At 38.3% G+C, this 18,025-nt stretch overlaps 1 protein-coding gene across 1 annotated transcript; it reads left to right on the top strand.

The window, feature by feature from the left end:
- Positions 1–1,283: 1,283 nt before the first annotated feature.
- Positions 1,284–5,158, top strand: LOC126608626 (carbonic anhydrase 2-like). The gene is made up of 9 exons (XM_050276581.1): positions 1,284–1,451; positions 1,682–1,743; positions 2,008–2,142; positions 2,282–2,330; positions 2,483–2,599; positions 2,941–2,994; positions 3,539–3,624; positions 4,285–4,390; positions 4,707–5,158. Exons 2-9 carry the CDS (start codon positions 1,691–1,693, stop codon positions 4,869–4,871), a joined length of 765 nt encoding a protein of 254 aa, XP_050132538.1. The 5' UTR covers positions 1,284–1,451; positions 1,682–1,690; the 3' UTR covers positions 4,872–5,158.
- The last annotated feature ends 12,867 nt before the right edge of the window (positions 5,159–18,025 follow it).

Below are 18,025 nucleotides of genomic sequence, written 5' to 3'. Positions count from 1 at the left end.
ATGCCTCCAGCTAAAAATATAAATAAATAATTGCTTTTAATCGTCACTCGCCTTATGTTTTTATTTTATTTTCTAATCATCACTGCTTGTCGTCACGTTCCCTCTACCCACCCCGTGGCGTCCACCTACAACTCTTCGCCTAATAGATATTGGTGCTTTTTCATTATTAGGAAAACTAATGAAAAATTTTTGAAAATTTTGAGTTATAACGAAAAAGATAAAATAAAGAGTAAAATGAATATTACCATGATTGATTTTTTAGTGTAAAAATATGATTTTTCGTTAAAGTTACCTTCATTCTTTTCTTTCTTTACATTTAACCATAAATACATCTATTAAATAAATTTTTTTATACCAGAAATACATTATTTTTCCTAAAAGAACTTACAAATAGTGTCTTAATTTGACATTCTTCGTTTTGGTTTCGAGCACTTGAGAGACTAATTGATAATTATTTCGTTTTTAATTTTTATAAATTAAAAACTGAAATCTTATTTGTTAACTATTTTCAGTTTTAAAAAATTGAAAATAAACCAAAATGCAAAAAACTCAATACCAAATTTTGAAAATTTAAGAAAGTAGTGCTACAGTCTAGTGATATTTCTCTTCACTTTTCACTTGTAACTAAGAAGTTTTAGGTTTTGAACTACATTATTATGGTTAGCCTAGTGTGCCCACTCCCCCACCCCTAAACTGTAAATAACATCATTTGTTCAAAAAAAAAAAAAAAACCGAAAATAAAATGGTTACCAAATGATCTCTAATTTTTTTGCTTTCGGTTGAATCATCTAGTTTACTTTCAAAGTTCTTATTTGCCTACCATCTTAAAATTTTGTAACATTGTAATTAGTATTTCATTAAAAATACCATAATGAGTGCAAACAATGCTTAATCTATGTTGCAAATGACGCTTTACTACACCGATGAAAAATCATAATGTTTATGTACTCTAGTATAAGTTCGATCGTCATTTATTCCTCCTAACATTCAACAATTTAACCGACTAAAAAAAAACTCAATCAAATGACCAATTTATGGTAATCGGCGTGTTATAAGATTAACACAATTCAATGAATGTTTACCTTTTGGGAAAAAAGAAAAAGAAAATCAAATGAATGCGAGAGAAATGATGAATGACGAAAGAAAGATAACAGAAGTAATGTGAAAGAAATACCCAACCACACGGCAATTTACCCTCCTTTCATGTCCATTTCCTATGGTCCAATTTGTCCTACGTAAACTAATCAGTCCACAAAAATATAATATTATTATTTGCGTTTGCCTATAAATCAAAATTTAAATGCCAAACCATCATAGGCATAGCTTACCTGAGTAGTGCCCAACTTCTGGTGACTGACAGACCCTCCTCCCTCCCCTCCCCTTCCTCCTCCTCCAATCCTCGTTAGCTCAGAATTCAAATCTCTCGAATTTCCCAAACGCCGGATTCGCAGGTCCGTACACACACCTTCTCCTCCTTAATTTCTTCGATTCCTCGCACGTCGAATCACAATCATGCGAATTCTGAGATGTCATTTCGTCGATTCGTTGAAGAAATGAATCCTTTTTTTTTTTTTTTTTTTCAATTTCAGAATCGTATGGTTTTTAATTCAATAATTTTCTCTTCAGAAATTGCCTTTGTTTTCTGATTGGTTGATTTTTTTTTTTTGGGGGGAATTTGCAGAAGGAAGACATGGCGAAGGACTCGTACGAGGATGCCATTGCCGGACTTTCCAAGCTCCTAAGGTACTTTTTCATTGTCCGGACGTTTACTGTAATTATCCTGAACGTAGCTGTCCTTCTCTGTCATTATGCCCTTTCCGTTTCCGTCCTTCTCGGACGCGTTTCTGTTTCGGCCAATCAGGCACTTGTTGTTGCCGCTACGTGGGCCCCATTCGGAGTGGCTTTGGATCATCCCCTGTCACCCGTGGGTCCCCCCTCTTTTTCACCTTGGTGTTATCTGACGGCTTCTAAGAGTAACAGTCCTGTTTTTCCGTTACTTTCTGGCAGTGAAAAGGCTGACCTCGAGGGCGTCGCCGCCGCCAAGATCAAGCAGATAACGGCTGAGCTGGCGTCGGCCGACTCGACCGACGCGGTCGAGAGGATCAAAACCGGGTTCACCCATTTCAAGAAGGAGAAATACGAGTAAGCTCCAAAGTTACTATGCTCTTCGAATATTCTGTTCGGTTAATTCCCCAATTTCCTGATCCAACTCAAACTTCCCAAACTACCCTTGTGCTTTATTACCTGAACGAAGGACTTGAACTTTGTTACTCTTTTCCAGGAAAGATGTTGATTTGTACGCCAAACTCGCCGCAGGCCAAAGTCCCAAGGTCAGCGATGAACTGATGATTAAACTCTAATTTTTTCAATTAATTCAGTTATATAATCAGTCAATTTAATTAAAATATGCATTTATACATTAGTATAAATAAATCTGTTACATTATTGAGCTAATTAATTAAGTTGTATTATGAAAATGCAGTTCATGGTATTTGCATGCTCAGACTCCCGAGTTTGCCCCTCGCACATCCTCAATTTCCAACCAGGGGAGGCCTTTGTAGTCCGAAACATCGCTAACATGGTCCCTCCATATGACCTGGTTCGCCTACCAAAACCCTATTTTTTTTTATTAATCTATAACTTCAACACTTCCACTGTTCTGATAACTTATCAAGCTGCAATTCATTTACCAATAGAAACGACTTTTTACATATAAGAAACCAAACATGCACGACATGATCAACAATTAAGCGTAATTAACAGCGCTTACCCTTCACAAAAATTGCGCATGATTTGTGACTGAATCAAATCAAATGATGAAATATGCTTCAAAAACTGTATAAAATGCAACATGGTCCATCAACTATAAGTTATATTTTGCTTAGTTTGTTGGTGGTTTATTTGTGTATTGTATTTGACCTAATGGGGTTGGTGGTGCAGACAAAGTACTCGGGAATGGGGGCGGCCATTGAATATGCGGTATTGCATCTGAAGGTGAATAAAAAACGACCACTCCTTTCCATATTCAACTTTGCTTTTACTCCGACTGGATTCTGGAACCACTACTTTCATATTCAACTTTTTTATATTATTCTGTGATTCAATCAATAATGGTGACCTAGTCATTGGGTTTGTTCCTTTCCTTGCACACCTTATCATGTTACCCCTCCAAAATAAAAGGGGGCAGAAAGAAAAGGCTTCAAAAGTTGCAGATTTAGAAGCAGGATGAATGTTAATTATGTTTGAGTACTATACCTACTTTTTGGCAATGTAGTTTAGAACTTAATTAAAAGAGAATGCATTTCATAAGTGGTAAATTGCCTCCATAGATAGAATATTCTCTTTAGTTCGTTGTATTTTACATTTGAAAACTTAATTAAAAGAGAGAATGCATTTCATAAGTGGTAAATTGCCTCCATAGATAGAATATTCTCTTTAGTTCGGTGTATCTTACGTTTGAAATATCTTTCTTTCTCTTAATCTAGCTTAAAGTATAATTATCGCCTGTACTAAACAAAGGGAAAATGCATTTCTTCAGGTGGAGAATATTTTGGTGATTGGACACAGCTGCTGTGGAGGTATAAAGGGGCTCATGTCTATCCCAGATGATGGGTCCACTGCTAGGTAAGGCTTCACTGATCATAGCAAGAAGAAGTAGGTTTAAAGCCTTCAACACTTTGCATCTTTCTGATTTTAATTTGATTCAAAAGTTGAATAACTCCTCTAAGTACAATAATTTAAGTACACATTCTCGAATGAAGAATAATCAAGGATATTTGCAGATAGACACTTTTAATTTTTTTAATATGGTTTTTAGAACTTCCAAAATTGTTGGCTTCTCCTTCCATGTGGAGTTATTGCTATTTAGTATATAATATATTTGATTTGTGTCGTGTCCTACTCGATCGGAAACGATCGAATATGAAGGACTTTATTCTTTAGTGACTGTGGTACCATTGTTTTTGGAGGCATCCACAAAGTTGTATAAAGCTACAAGTAGAAGGATAATTAAAGTGCTTATAACAGCTTCAGATTATTTGCTTTTTTCAATTCATCTTTGAAATTCTTTGTAACTTTCGGTTTCAGGTTACTCTACTTTTAAATAACATTCTGAAATCTAGCAATAGCGTACTGTCCGTACACAAGGCAAACAGCTTTTACAGTTATGCTACTGTATTTAAATACCATTTTGAAACCCCAGTATTTTCTCATCCAGTTAATTTGTAGTTAGAATAATTTTGTTTTATGCATTGACAGTCCTCCATTTGTATACTGAATTTTCAGTGACTTCATAGAGAGCTGGGTGAAAATCTGTTCACCGGCAAAGACCAAGATTAAAGCTGCATACAGTGGTTTGAGTTTCACAGAGCAGTGCACCAACTTGGAGAAGGTAACTTTGCATTGCCTAAATTAAAGCAAAAACTAGAAATCATAGCTCCTCTTAAAGAGATGGTACGTCCTATGACCGATTGTATACAATCATGCACCTGCTTCTCTCATTACACTAGTCACATGATGAGAAAGATAGACATGACATTATATAAAAGCGTTGACTCATTTTTAATTAGCATTTTTTTTTGAAACGCAACACATTAGCATACCGATTGGATTAATTAGATTAAGATTATTCCAAGTTCAGACATCATAATTAGATTAAGATTGATTAAGATTCTTCCAAGTTCAACCATCTTGTGTTTTGAATGCAGGAGTCCGTGAACATCTCATTGGGAAACTTACTGACATATCCATTTGTGAGAGAAGCAGTGGTGAACAAGACTCTGAGTCTGAAAGGCGGATATTACGATTTCGTCAAGGGCAGCTTCCAGCTCTGGGATCTTGATTTCAAAATTACACCTAATTTGACTGTGTGAGCATCAAACATTGTCCAGAAACCTTCCCTTCGTTTCTTGAAAAATTTCAACTCCATCTTCTTTGGAACAACATTTGGCAAAATAATTGTGTTTATGGCTTGTGTGATATTGAAATATCAAATAAGTATAGCAATGCTGTATTCTGGTTTATTGCAATATGTAAAAAGTTATATTTTCACTAGCAATGTTTCTTAGCTTCAAACGCTGATGAAATTTACCGTTTTACCCATGTACTTTATGCAATGCTGTATTCTGGTTTAATATTTCATCTTACATATTTATCTTAAGACTTTTCCTGAACTAAGAATTTGTTTGCTATCCACCAAAAGACCAAAAGCAAGGACCAAACACACAAGGAACTAACCGTTATGATTTTATAAGTAGATAACTAGAAATTCTTACCATCTATTTGTAGCATCTTTCCAATAGAGATGACACTTACATGTGTTGATGACCCTACGTCTATTGAAAAGATGATGCAAATAGATGATAAGTGTAGTATTACTCCCTGAATTATTTTGTTAGAACTCAGCTCATGTGGCTTTACTTCGTGCATTAATTCGTTTTTCTATACAACATAAGCACGTGAGACACCAAACTAAATAAATGAAAAGAAAAACTATCATAATTACCAACCAAATTAACAAAATAGCAACCAATTATCGACGGTGATCTCTATTACATAACACAAAGCTTTAAATTTATCGGATCATCCTTGCATGCTGTCGGGGGACCTGTCGCTGTCAATGTCCCGGTCCAAATGCCCGGAGAAAATCGGAACTCCACCGGGTTGCAATACACCCGAAAGTTGTTAGGATTTGTCCAATACGATGGCAGCCTAAAATAACCCAACATGCTGAGCTCGAATCTCACCGATCCCTTAGATCTCCCTTCCGAGATTTCATTGGCCACGCCATTACCTATATAGGCCGACACTGTTTCGATTTTGAAGCTGTTAGCGGTCTCGGTTTTCTTGTTTTAAACCGAGGGAGGAGTCACTGGCTTCGTTGCGAGCATGACTATGTCTAGAAGACGGTGGCTTGCAGGCTGTTGAATGACGTGGAGAGCTTGTGGTTAGGGTTTACTGCCACGATCGTCAGGTCCCAGGTGGCGGTTAACTCGGAGCCATTGACGTTGAGTTGGGGTACGGTGGCTGATTCGAGCCGGAATTGAAGGCCTTGAGGATTGATTTTAGCATCCTTGATGACACCCACAATAAGCACCGAGACGACAGGAATGGTCACGAACGCGACCATCAGGCAGGTGATCAGGCAGGTGATCAGGCAGGTGTTTGGCTGGCGAGAAATTGTGCCATCGGCAGAAGCACCCAGAATTAATGATTTTCGAGAGGTTTGTGAGAGTGAGAGAAGTCTTGGGTTTTAGCTAGGGTTTTGATAACTCTATTTATTAGAGAAGCAAGATTGCTTAATAGGTAGGATTTTAATTGCATCAACTTTTTGACCTTTGCGGAACGTCATAATGCTAACAACCTCCTCTCGATAAGATCAAATCAAGTTCGTAATACATAACCGAAGACTAGGTCTTTCTGTTTGAATTGAACTCCACAACTTACTGAAAAATTGTTATCGCTGAAAAGAATTCCAATGTCGGAACGTGGTTAGTGATTAAATTAAGACCATGAAGCACATATTATTTTATTTTTTATTTTTATATAAAGAAACTATTTTTATTGAGGAAGTAGAGATGGTTTGAAACTGTTACAATAATTTATGAGGAATTTCAAACCCTGGAAACATGGTGAAAACCTAATACCCTCTCTGCTAGGATATGGGACCACATGCGAAGGGCGAAGCACATATTACTTCATATAAACCTAAACCTAAACCTAAACTAACCTATCTATATATCTCTACACACCTACCACTAAGAAATTATTCTGTATCCAACTGTTGACCCTAAAAACTACTAAACCTACGTGGTGTGCAAACCGAGTAACTAATGAGCTAACTACGTCATTTGGTTGTATGCGGGCGTGCCAACTCGTCGGCCGAGCTCGATCGAGGAGTAAAATATGTTGATGTTGCGTTGGGTGCGCTGCTGACTTCTTGATCTTGCGACTGCAGCCGAGACACGTCTCGGCCTTCAGGTTCTAGAGTCTGAAAAGAAGGCTGCTAGTTCTGTGAAGTTCAATATCAAATTCGGCTTTCAATGTGCTGAATGTAGTAACTTGTAACACCTCACTTCGCCGAGAAGGCTAATGAGATGACCTCTGCTAATAAGGATTCGAAAATCCTTCTCGACCGAGGCTTGGATAGATAACCAGTCGGGCCTGTTGCAGTGCTGTTTATCCAAACTGAAGGTGCTTCACGGTCGGTTGATTCTACGGCAACAATGCTGTTTATCCAAACTTGTGTTGGCGAAAAAGAAAATAAAAAACTGAAGATGTGTTGGTGAAAAAGAAAATAAAAAAGTCTCAAGATGTTTGAGAGGTTTCACGTAGAGTGAGGGTTTGCGCATGGCAGTTTTTGTGTTGAGTTGGAGGTCCTTCATGCGTTGCCATTGCCTCTGTATTTATAGGAACATATTTTTTGATTGGCACGGCCTGGATTATGAGCAGAGACCGACTAAAACTCAAACTAATCCGTGGCATAGGCTTAAAGCCTATCTTCAAATGGTTGACTTTTCAAAGCTAATAAAAACCTAACTCATCACCCATCCAAAAGCCTATCCATCTGACAACATCCATCAAACAACCTAACCTACTTAGGTTTTCTATTCACCATTATCCAAAACTTGCAGATCCATGTTATGCCATGTGAAGAGTCCAAGCCAAGCTGCTCTAATTCACATAGTACACTACTAACAAATCCAAATTAACTTGGGTCTCTACGTTGAGGTTATGATTTGCATCCTATTTATTTTGTACAAGAAAATTGAGATAATTTATTAAAAGATAATTATTATGATTAAAAACCATAATATTATCTCTTAACAATAGCAAATTATCTTAACTGACGGTTAAGAATTATGCTCACTCAACAGCCTCGATCGCTTGGGCCGATGGTATAAAATCGGGTCCAAACACCAACACAAATTCAGCCGTACTTATGGCTTGTTTATTAATCTGTAATCACAATGAGATGAATTGAATTGAGGAGTTGGAATAAGATGGAATCAAAATCAGATTCATATTGAAAATAGTACTTAACCAAATTCCAAATATTTATAAATTTAATTTAATTTTTCCAATGAATAATATTAAAATATTCCGAACAAAAATATCATAATTACCAACCAAATTAACAAAATAGCAACCAATTATCCACGGTGATCTCTATTAAATAATACAAAACTTATAATTTATTGGATCACCCAGGCATGCTGTCGACGGACCCGTCGCTGCCAATGTCCCAGTCCAATTACCTGTACAAAATCGGAACTCGACTGGGTTGCAATACACCCTTAAGGGGGAGTGTTGTAAACATTCATAGTGATCAAAACGATCAGCCAAAGCGACTCATAATGCATGTGGATCCTCCTCAGCAAGATATTCAATTTGCAGAGTGTCATGAATATCACTGGCGGAGCCAGGTTAAGGGCTGCCTTGGGTTGTAACCCAGGTAGCTTTCGGTGAAAAATCAAATTTTACACGTAATTTCAATTGATTTTCGAATGTAGTCCACTAAATATTTAGTCACTAATCTGAATTCTCTAGGTTTAACTATATAAAATTATATAATACAGTTTGCAAACCATCTCTTTTTCTTTCATCATTTTTCTCATCGCTTCTTGTACATGTACAAGTTTGGATTTGTTTAATTTGAACATGTATTTTTTTAATTACAAATTTTTTCGGCTCACCTTGTGAATTTTTTTTTTTACGCTAGCTGATGCTATGAAAAATACGGTATCAAGTTTCTTTATTTATAAAGATTTAAAATTTTAAGCTAGCCCATCCGGTAAAAAATTCCTAGCTCCGCCATTGATGAATATGTCTTTGGATGAAGATCATAGCAGTGACTTTTTCAGCTTCGCCAACAGGCTCGTCTGTTGCTGCTTCAATGGCAGGACACAAATTCTTTGCAGTGAGGTGGAGCTTCACATCTTGGACCGACTTGAGGTAGTTCCTTCCAGAGACCTCCAAAGCAGTAAAGTCGAGTTTGTTTAAATTCGACATGTTCCTATCACAAAATGGATGAACAAGATGTGTTTAGTGTAATGGAGAAAAATTAATCCATTCACGTAGGAGTAGAACATATAGGTTCTAATAGACATGATTTGGTTTAATTTTGCATGAAAAAACTTCGAGTTTTCATGGGTGATGTGTTTAAATGAAAAACTTCAGGTTTTCAAACAAGGCATGTATAAGAAACTTCAGGTTTCAAAATAATTATGAACTTCAGGTTCATATATTTCTGCAGGCAAACACAAATATATATGAAAACAAATATGCAACAAGAATATGCAAAAATATAAAATTTAGGTTTACAATTATAATTGAATTTTAATTATTTGGGTTTCGGGCCAAATTAAATTGTGGGTGAAAAAAATATAAAACCCATTGGGCCTAAAATAATTAGGCAAATAAAGTCCGGGGCCCAAAAAAAATAGAGGCCCACGGGTGGCTTAAAAGAAATTGGTCTGTGCTTCCTCGGGTTGGGTTGCTGCAGGCAAGCCCAAAATTAAAAAAAAAAAAATTAATACAGGCTGCTTCAGGTAAGCCCAAAAAATTGTTTTTTTTTTTTTTCCTTATCTTTCAAGCTGGGGGAATGGGCTAAGATAGGTGGGCCCAAAGGATTTCTGGGTCACTGCAAGGTGAGCCCAAGGAGGAAAGAAAAACAGGTTGTGGAGGGTTCAAACCCAAAAAAATCGTGGGTCACAAACCCAACCATGTTGGGTGTGTACTGCCGGGGAAGAACGTCGGGTTTTGGTTGACGGTGTCGTGTTAGGCGGTCGATGTTGGGACAATGATGCTTAGTACGAGTCCGTGGGTCGCCAAAAACCTCAAAAATAAGAACAGAGATTTGAAAAAAAAAAATCTTGACATTCATTGTGGAACCTTGGAAATTTTAATTGGGTTTTCGGAAGAAAAAAAATCCGATGAGATTCAATTGAATCTCGGTCAATCGATGTCAGGGATAAGCTTCAGGCAGTCAAACATGGTGACCTGAGGTATGATGATGGGCTGCAGACCATCCTGCAATGGTGGAGATGCCATAAAGAGTGTCTGGTTTCTGGGTTATCAGTCTTTGAGCCCTCATGAGGACTCGATGCAGGCTGCAGGCCTGGTGGTGAATGGGTTTTGATGTTTGGGCTGGGCCATCGCAGGCTGCTGGTCTGGTGGCTTGCATGGTGCAAGGGTACGGGTTTGAAAAACTCTAGGTTTCTCGATTCCAATTTTTGCTTTTTTTTTCCTTTTTCTTTTTCAATTCAATTCGGTTATATGCATATACAAAACAATAATATGTTAAGTGAATTCAATTTTGATGCATATAAAATCCGATGAGATTTAATTGAATCTCGGTTAATCGATGTTAGGGATGAGCTTCAGGCAGTCAAACATGGTGACCCGAGGTGTGATGATGGGCTGCAGGCCATCCTGATATGGTGGATAAGCCATGAAGAGTGTCGGGTTTCTGGGTTGTCGGTCTTGGAGCCCTCATGGGGACTCGATGCAGGCTGCAGGCCTGGTGGCGAATGGGTTTTGATGTTTGGGCTGGCCATCTCAGGCTGCTGGCTTGGTGGCTTGCATGGTGCAAGGGTACGGTGCAAGGGTATGGGTTTGAAAAACCCTAGGTTTCTCGATTCCAATTTTTGCTTTTTTTTTTCTTTTTGTTTTTCAATTCAATTCGGTTATATGCATATACAAAACAATAATATGTTAAGTGAATTCAATTTTGATGCATATACAAATATATTTGATGCAATTCATGGCAAATATCAAATTCACATAATTCAACAATTATGATTATGAGGCATATACAATTTATGTAGAATCTAAATTCGTAAAACGTAAATTTGGGTAAAGCATTATGGTGAATGGTCATGCTATCAGGGCTGTAAAAATATCGAGATAAAAATCGTTGTTTGGACAGAACCTGATTGCGTGATGATATGGATGAACTGGTTTGATGTAGAAAAAATTCTCTAACGTCAGATTTCTAAGCGCAGCGATAGGAGCGTGCTGATAATGTTTTATGGTCTATTTTATCTGATAAGGAGAGAGAGGGCCGACGACAAGGAGAAGAAAGAGATAGAGATGTGTTTGTAGAATTGTAAGGGAATGTGTGTTGTTATCCCTCCTACATTGTGCCTTTATTTATAGTAATATAAGGAGAGAATATATTCCTTCATCCCCAAGGAATACAAAATACAATAGGAAATGATAACTCGAATCAATCTAATTTAGGATTTACACAATCACATTTAAATCAGGAATGTTTACAACACTCCCCCTTAAGTGTGTAAATACCCAAGGTAGATTTAGCATCATGCAGAAGTTGAGGAAGTCGACTCATTGGTACTGATTCTAATGAACAACGCTTATTCTCAATAAGGTAGGAACTTACATAAGTAGTAAGTCTCACTAAATAACCCTAAGGCTATGGTAAAAACCTAAGTAGGGACAAAATCCATAGTCTAAGGAAAAATGCGTGAGAAATGCAAAGTCAAAAGAAATGTCTAGATGACGTCATCAGGGATATGACCAGCCCAATGTGGGTGCCTCGTTAAAACCTAGTTAGGTAGCAAAAACTCAGTGGGAAAAATGCTTCTAATCGTAGGGAAAAAGAGTACATTAAGATCAAGCAAGTATCTGCAAGATACTCCCTCTGAGTTTGACATAATTCCAAAGAGAAATAACAAAGTTACAATTCAGAAAGTTTACGCATACCAATTTCATGAACAAGCTTTTGAAACGTCGTCTTCAGTAGTGATTTGGTGAAGAGGTCGACCAGATTGTCTTGTGAACGGATTTGCGTGATTTCAATATTCTGATGCTCTTGTTGTTGATGTGAAAAGAAAAACTTTAGCGCAATGTGCTTGGTGTTGTCTCCTTTGATGTAACCCTTCTTGAGCTGTTCGATGTAGGTTGCGTTGTCTTTAAAGATCGTCATTGGGACATCAATGACAGGATAAAGATCGCAAGAGCTTCGAATATGGCCCACTACTGCTCTCAACCAAAATCATTCCTGATTTGCTTCATGTAAGGCGAGAATTTCAGCATGGTTAGACGAAATGGCAACTAAGGTCTATTTAGTTGACCTCTAAGAGATTGCAGTGCCTCAAACGGTAAAGACATAACCCGTTTGAGAGCGCGCCTTATGCAGATCAGATAAGTATCCTATGTTAGCATAACCAACAAGGCGAGAATCGACTCGAGAAGCATAGGGTGTGGCACCATTCGAGGATTCGTAGGGATAGAACAAGCCCAAATTCGTAGCCCTTAAGGTAACGAAAGATGTCTTTCATGCCAATCCAGTGTCTGCGTGTTGGCGCATTACTATATATTTCCAAAATATTAACGGCGAAAGAGATGTCGAGTCTAATGAATTAAGCTAAGTACAAAAAAGTGCCTATCGCATTTAGATTAGGAACTTCAGGCTCCAAAATCTCTTCATCATTCTCCTTCGGACGGAAGGGATCTTGTTTTGCATCTAGCGAACGAATGACTATAATACTCAAAGACTTCGCTTTATCCTCATTAAAGCGGCGCAACACCTTTTGGGTGTAGTTCGATTGATGTACTAGGATTCCATCTGAACAATGCTTTATCTTGAGACCGAGACAGTATCGAGTTTTACCTAGATCTTTCATCTCAAATTTCGACTTCAGGTGCGCAACAGTTCTCTACAACAATCGCAAATCTGGAATGTAACTTCTTAATGAACACACAAAGGCATAATTCATTGTTCACATATCCTAACTAGTCAAATACTCACTCAGATGGTTATACCACATTCTTCCAGATTGTTTCAAACCGTAGAGTGAACGCCTCAGCCGAATTGAGAGTATGTTCTGGGGTTTGGAAATATTTGAACCAGTCAATATAAGTCATTCGGGAACTTTCATATAGATTTCCGTATTAAGATCCCTATAGAGATACGTAGCTACTACGTCTATCAGCTGCATATCTAGTTTTTCTGAAACTACCAAACTAATAAGGTAGCGAAAAGTAATCACATCCATAACAGGTGAATAAGTTTCCTCATAGTCAATCCCGGGGCGTTGTGAGAAACCTTGTGCAACAAGACGAGCTTTGTAACGCACAATTTTGTTATTCTCATTACGTTTCCGAACGAAAACCCATTTGTAGCCAACATACTTCACATATAGAGAAGTAGGAGCTACAGGTCCAAACACCTTACGTTTCGTAAGTGAATCGAGTTCGACTTGGATTGCTTGTTTCCAGTTTGACTAATCAGTTCTACGTCAACATTCATTAATGGAATGTGATTCAATGTCATCGCTCAACATGATCTTAGTAGCTACTGTAAATGTTAATGCATTGTCGACAATCATCTCATTTCTACGCCACACATCATCTAAGAGCATAATAGACTGAAATCTCTCGATTCTCTAGAGGATGATTTGTCTCTTCAATGACGCTTCTATAATCTAGAATTTCCTCATGAGTTGGGCAGAATCAGTAAGGGATAGTCAGATTCATGGTAGGTTCTTCAGGACCTTGTGCCGTGGTTTTGTTCTTTTGGGGGTGTGAATTCTTTGAACCAAGGGGTCTGCCATGCTTTTGTGTAGGGGCAGATGATTGGCTAGCCGCTAATGTACATGGATTACCAAGATTCGCGTTCTGAGCTTCTAAGAGGGCAGTCCGTTGTACATTTGGTACATCCATCTTTGCAGGCGTATTCGCAGCTGGAATATGTGATCTTGTCATGCGCACTAGATTGGTGAAAACATCTAGCATGCTCTGAGCTATGTTATGGAGATCTAATATACGCTTCACTTCAATTTCAAACTGAGCGGTGCGGGGATCTAAATGAGACAAAGTGGGAGTCATCTACGATAATTCGCGTCGTTCTTCAGGAACGGTGACATTCTTATCTCCCCTTAATGACGGGAAGACTGTCTCATAGAAGTGACAATCCGTGAAATGAGCGGTAAACCGATCGCCTGTCAAAGGTTCTAAGTAATAAATAATCGAAGGAAAATCATATTCGACATAGATTCCCATCTTTCGATGAGGCCCTATTTTTGTACATAAGGGCGGCGAGATCGGCACATATATCGCACAACCAAATACGCGCAAATGCGATATGTCGGGTTCGTATCCGGTAACCAACTGAAAGGCACTAAATGGTTGTGTCGCAACAGGCCTCAGGCGAACTAACTTTGCTGCGTGAAATATTGCATGGCCCCAAGCAACGATCGGGAGCTTGGTACATATGACCAACGATTGAGCAATCATTTGTAAGTGCTTAATAAAAGCCTCTGCCAGGCCGTTCTGGGTGTGAACATGGGGTACATGATGTTCAACTTCAATCCCAATCGACATGGAATAGTCATCATAAGTTTTAGATGTGAATTCTCTAGCATTATCCAATCGAATAGATTTGATTGGATAATCAGGGTGGTGAGCCTTGAGCTTGATAACCTGAGCCCACAGTTTTGAGAATGTAATGTTCCTTATGGACAACAAGCACACGTGTGACCATCATATGGAAGCGTTAACCAAAACCATAAAGTATCTAAATGGTCCGCATGGAGGGTGAATTGGTCCACAAATGTCCCCCTGAATCCGTTGTAGAAAAATTGGAGGATTCGAACGAATCTTGTCATAAGAAGGCTTAGTAATAAGCTTTCCCATCGAACATGTTTGATATGTGATTCCTTGGAGCAAACCTAAACTTCAGGTTAGTGGATGCTCGTGTGAAGATTTGAGGATACGGCGCATCGTTATTCGTCCAGGATGCCCTAAACGATCATGCCAAAGTGTAATTTAGTGTACGGTCCCAATAGTAGGGCCGGCCACATAGTGGCATTCTATGGGGCGCATGGTCGTAATATACAGACCACTTGGGATACACTCCATCTTTTTTAGAATATGTTTTTGGCCATATTCGTAGGAAGTCACAGAAATTCAACTCCATTTTCTATGTGGGTTTCAGCATGGTAATTGTTATCTCTAATGTCTTTGAAACTTAATAACGTTCTTCTGGAACGTGGAGAATAAAGTGCCTCATAAATGGTCAAGATTGTACCATTTGACAACATTATACGTGTCTTACCGTATCCTTCAATCAGGTTGGATAGGCCTGAGAGGGTTGTCAGAGGTGTATTCTTAGGTATGAAGTTAGTGAAATATATGCGTTCACGCAAAACAATATACGTGGTTGCACTATCTGTTAGACAACTAACTTTCCCACTATTCATACGTATAATGAGAAATTAATTTGAATCGGTCACATGCATAAAAGTTTATAAAAACAAATATCAATTCAAAATAATTTCATTTATTCAAGGATTAAAAAACTTAATATCCAAAACAAATCACCAACTAATAATCCAAACATAAAGGAAAATTGTTCAAAAATCAACCAAAAACAAAGGAGGGGTTCGGCCATTAGGTGGAATTCGGCCCCAATTGTTTTATTTCAACTAAAAATAAGTCTATGTCTAAGATTCTAACCTTCCCTAGGGGTGCTATCCTCCTGAAAATCAGAAACCTCCATCTTTGTAGTCTCCGATTCGTCCACTTGCATGAAGTTTGATTCAAACTTCTTACGACGAGAATGATATTCATCTACAACCTTCTTGGGAGCTCGGCAAACATGGGACCAATGGCCCTTTGAACCACAACGATAACACATGTCCGCATCCATGGTTTCAAGTGCTTTGTCCTTATTCTTGAAGTTTGGGGCCTTGGGAGCGAGATTTGGGCGCTTATGGGCTTTGTTTCCTCCCTTAGATGGACCTTTACTCTGTTGACCTTGGTGGGATGGCTTCTGGCCGCCCCTACCACGCCTCTTTTGGCGTTGGTTGGTGCTATAATATGTTTCAGGTACAGCAGTCGTCCTAGTAGGTCGAGCTTGATAATTCTTCATCAACAGCTGGTTCTACTTTTCAGCGAGAAGTAAAACAGAGATCAAATCCAAGAACTTAGTAAACTTCTGAGCTTTATATTGTTGCTGCATGACAATATTAGAAGCAGAGAAGGTCGAATATGTATTCTCCAGAAGATCCTCTTCAGTCAAAGTTTCATTGCAAAACTTGAGAAGTGATCGGATTTGACAAACTTCATAATTATATTCATTCACAGACTTAAAGTCTTGGAAGCGCAAATGATGCCAGTCGTGTCTTGCTTCAGGCAAGAATATGTCATTTTGGTGATCAAAACGATCAGCCAAAACGACCCATAATGCACGTGGATCCCTTAAGCAAGATATTCAATTTGCAGAGTGTCATGAATATGTCTTCGGATGAAGATCATAGTAATGACTTTTTCAGCATTGCCAACAGGCTTGTCTGTTGCTTCTTCAATGGCAGGATGCAAGTTCTTTGCAGTGAGGTGGAGCTTCACATCTTGGACCCACTTGAGGTAGTTGTTTCTAAAGACCTCCAAAGCGGTAAAGTTGAGTTTGTTTAAATTCGACATGTTCCTATTACAAAATAGATGAATAAAATGTGTTTAATGTAATGGAGAAAAATCAATCAATTCACGTAAGAATATAACATACAGGTTCTAATAGACATGATTTGGTTTAATTTTGCATGAAAAAACTTCGAGTTTTCATGGGTGATGTGTTTAAATGAAAAACTTCAGGTTTTCAAACAAGGCATGTATAAGAAACTTCAGGTTTCAAAATAATTATGAACTTCAGGTTCATATATTCCTACAAGCAAACACAAATATTTATGCAAACAAATATGCAAAAATATAAAATTTAGGTTTACAATTATAATTATTTGGACTTCGGGCCAAATTAAAGTGTGGGTGAAAAAATATAAAATCCATTGGGCCTAAAATAATTAGGCAAATAAAGTTCGGGGCCTAAAAAAATAAAGGCCCACGGGTCGCTTAAAAGAAATTGGTTTGTGCTTCCTCAGGTTGGGTTGCTGCAGGCAAGCCCAAAATTAAAAATAAAAAATAAAAAACTAATACGGGTTGCTTCAAGCAAGCCCAAAAAATTGTTTTTTTTCTCTTTTCTTTCAGGCCGGGGGAATGGGCTAAGATAGGTGGGCCCAAAGGATTTATGGGTCGCTGCAGGTGAGCCTAAGGAGGAAAGAAAAACAGGCCGTGGAGGGTTCAAACCCAAAAAAATCATGGGTCACAAACCCAGTCGTGCTACATGTGTGTACTACCAGGGAAGAACGCCGGGTTTTGGTTGACGACGCCTCGTTAGGCGATTGACGTTGGGACAATGATGCTTAGTACGAGTCCGTGGATTGCCAAAAACCTTAAAAATAAGAACGGAGATTTGAAAAAAAAAATCTCGACATTGGTTGTGGAACCCTAGAAATTCTAATCGGATTTTCGGAAAAAAAATTCAATGAGTTTCAATTGAATATCGGTCAATTAATGTTAGGGACGAGCTTCAGGCTGTCAAACATGGTGACCCTAGGTGTGATGATGGGCTGCAGGCCATCCTACGATGGTGGAGACGCCATGAAGAGCGTCAGGTTTCTGGGTTATCGGTCTTGGAGCGCTCATGAGGACTCGATGCAGGCTGCATGCCTGGTGGCGAATGGATTTTGATGTTTGGGTTGGGCCATCGTAGGCTGCTGGCCTGGTGGCTTGCGGCTTGCATAGTGCAAGGGTACGGGTTTGAAAAACCCTAGGTTTCCCGATTCCAATTTTTGCTTTTTGTTTTCTTTTTCAATTCAATTTGGTTATATGCATATAGAAAGCAATAATATGTTAAGTGAATTCAATTTTGATGCATATACAAATATATTTGATGCATTTCATGGCAAATATCAAATTCACATAATTCAACAATTATAATTATGAGGCATACACAATTTAAGTAATCTAAAATTCGTAAAACGTAAAGTTGGGTCATGCATCATGGTGAATGTTTATGCTATCATGGCTGTAAAAATATCAAGATAAAAACCGTTGTTTTGAAAGAACCTGATTGCGTGATGATATGGATGAACTGGTTTGATGCAGAAAAAAATTCTCTAATGTCAAATTCCTAAGCGCAGCGGTAGGAGCGTGCTGATAATGTTTT

Source organism: Malus sylvestris, chromosome 16 (genome assembly GCF_916048215.2).
Source record: "Malus sylvestris chromosome 16, drMalSylv7.2, whole genome shotgun sequence".
NCBI classification, from domain to species: Eukaryota; Viridiplantae; Streptophyta; class Magnoliopsida; order Rosales; family Rosaceae; genus Malus; species Malus sylvestris.
Note: the sequence above shows the minus strand (reverse complement) of the source record. Positions and strands in the feature narration are given on the sequence as shown.

Coding starts and splice junctions, on each gene's coding strand:
- LOC126608626 (XM_050276581.1), top strand. CDS start 1,691: ATGGCGAAGGACTCGTACGAGGATGCCATTGCCGGACTTTCCAAGCTC. Junction 2,143..2,281: donor TTCAAGAAGGAGAAATACGA/GTAAGCTCCAAA, acceptor ACTCTTTTCCAG/GAAAGATGTTGATTTGTACG. Junction 2,995..3,538: donor ATGCGGTATTGCATCTGAAG/GTGAATAAAAAA, acceptor GCATTTCTTCAG/GTGGAGAATATTTTGGTGAT.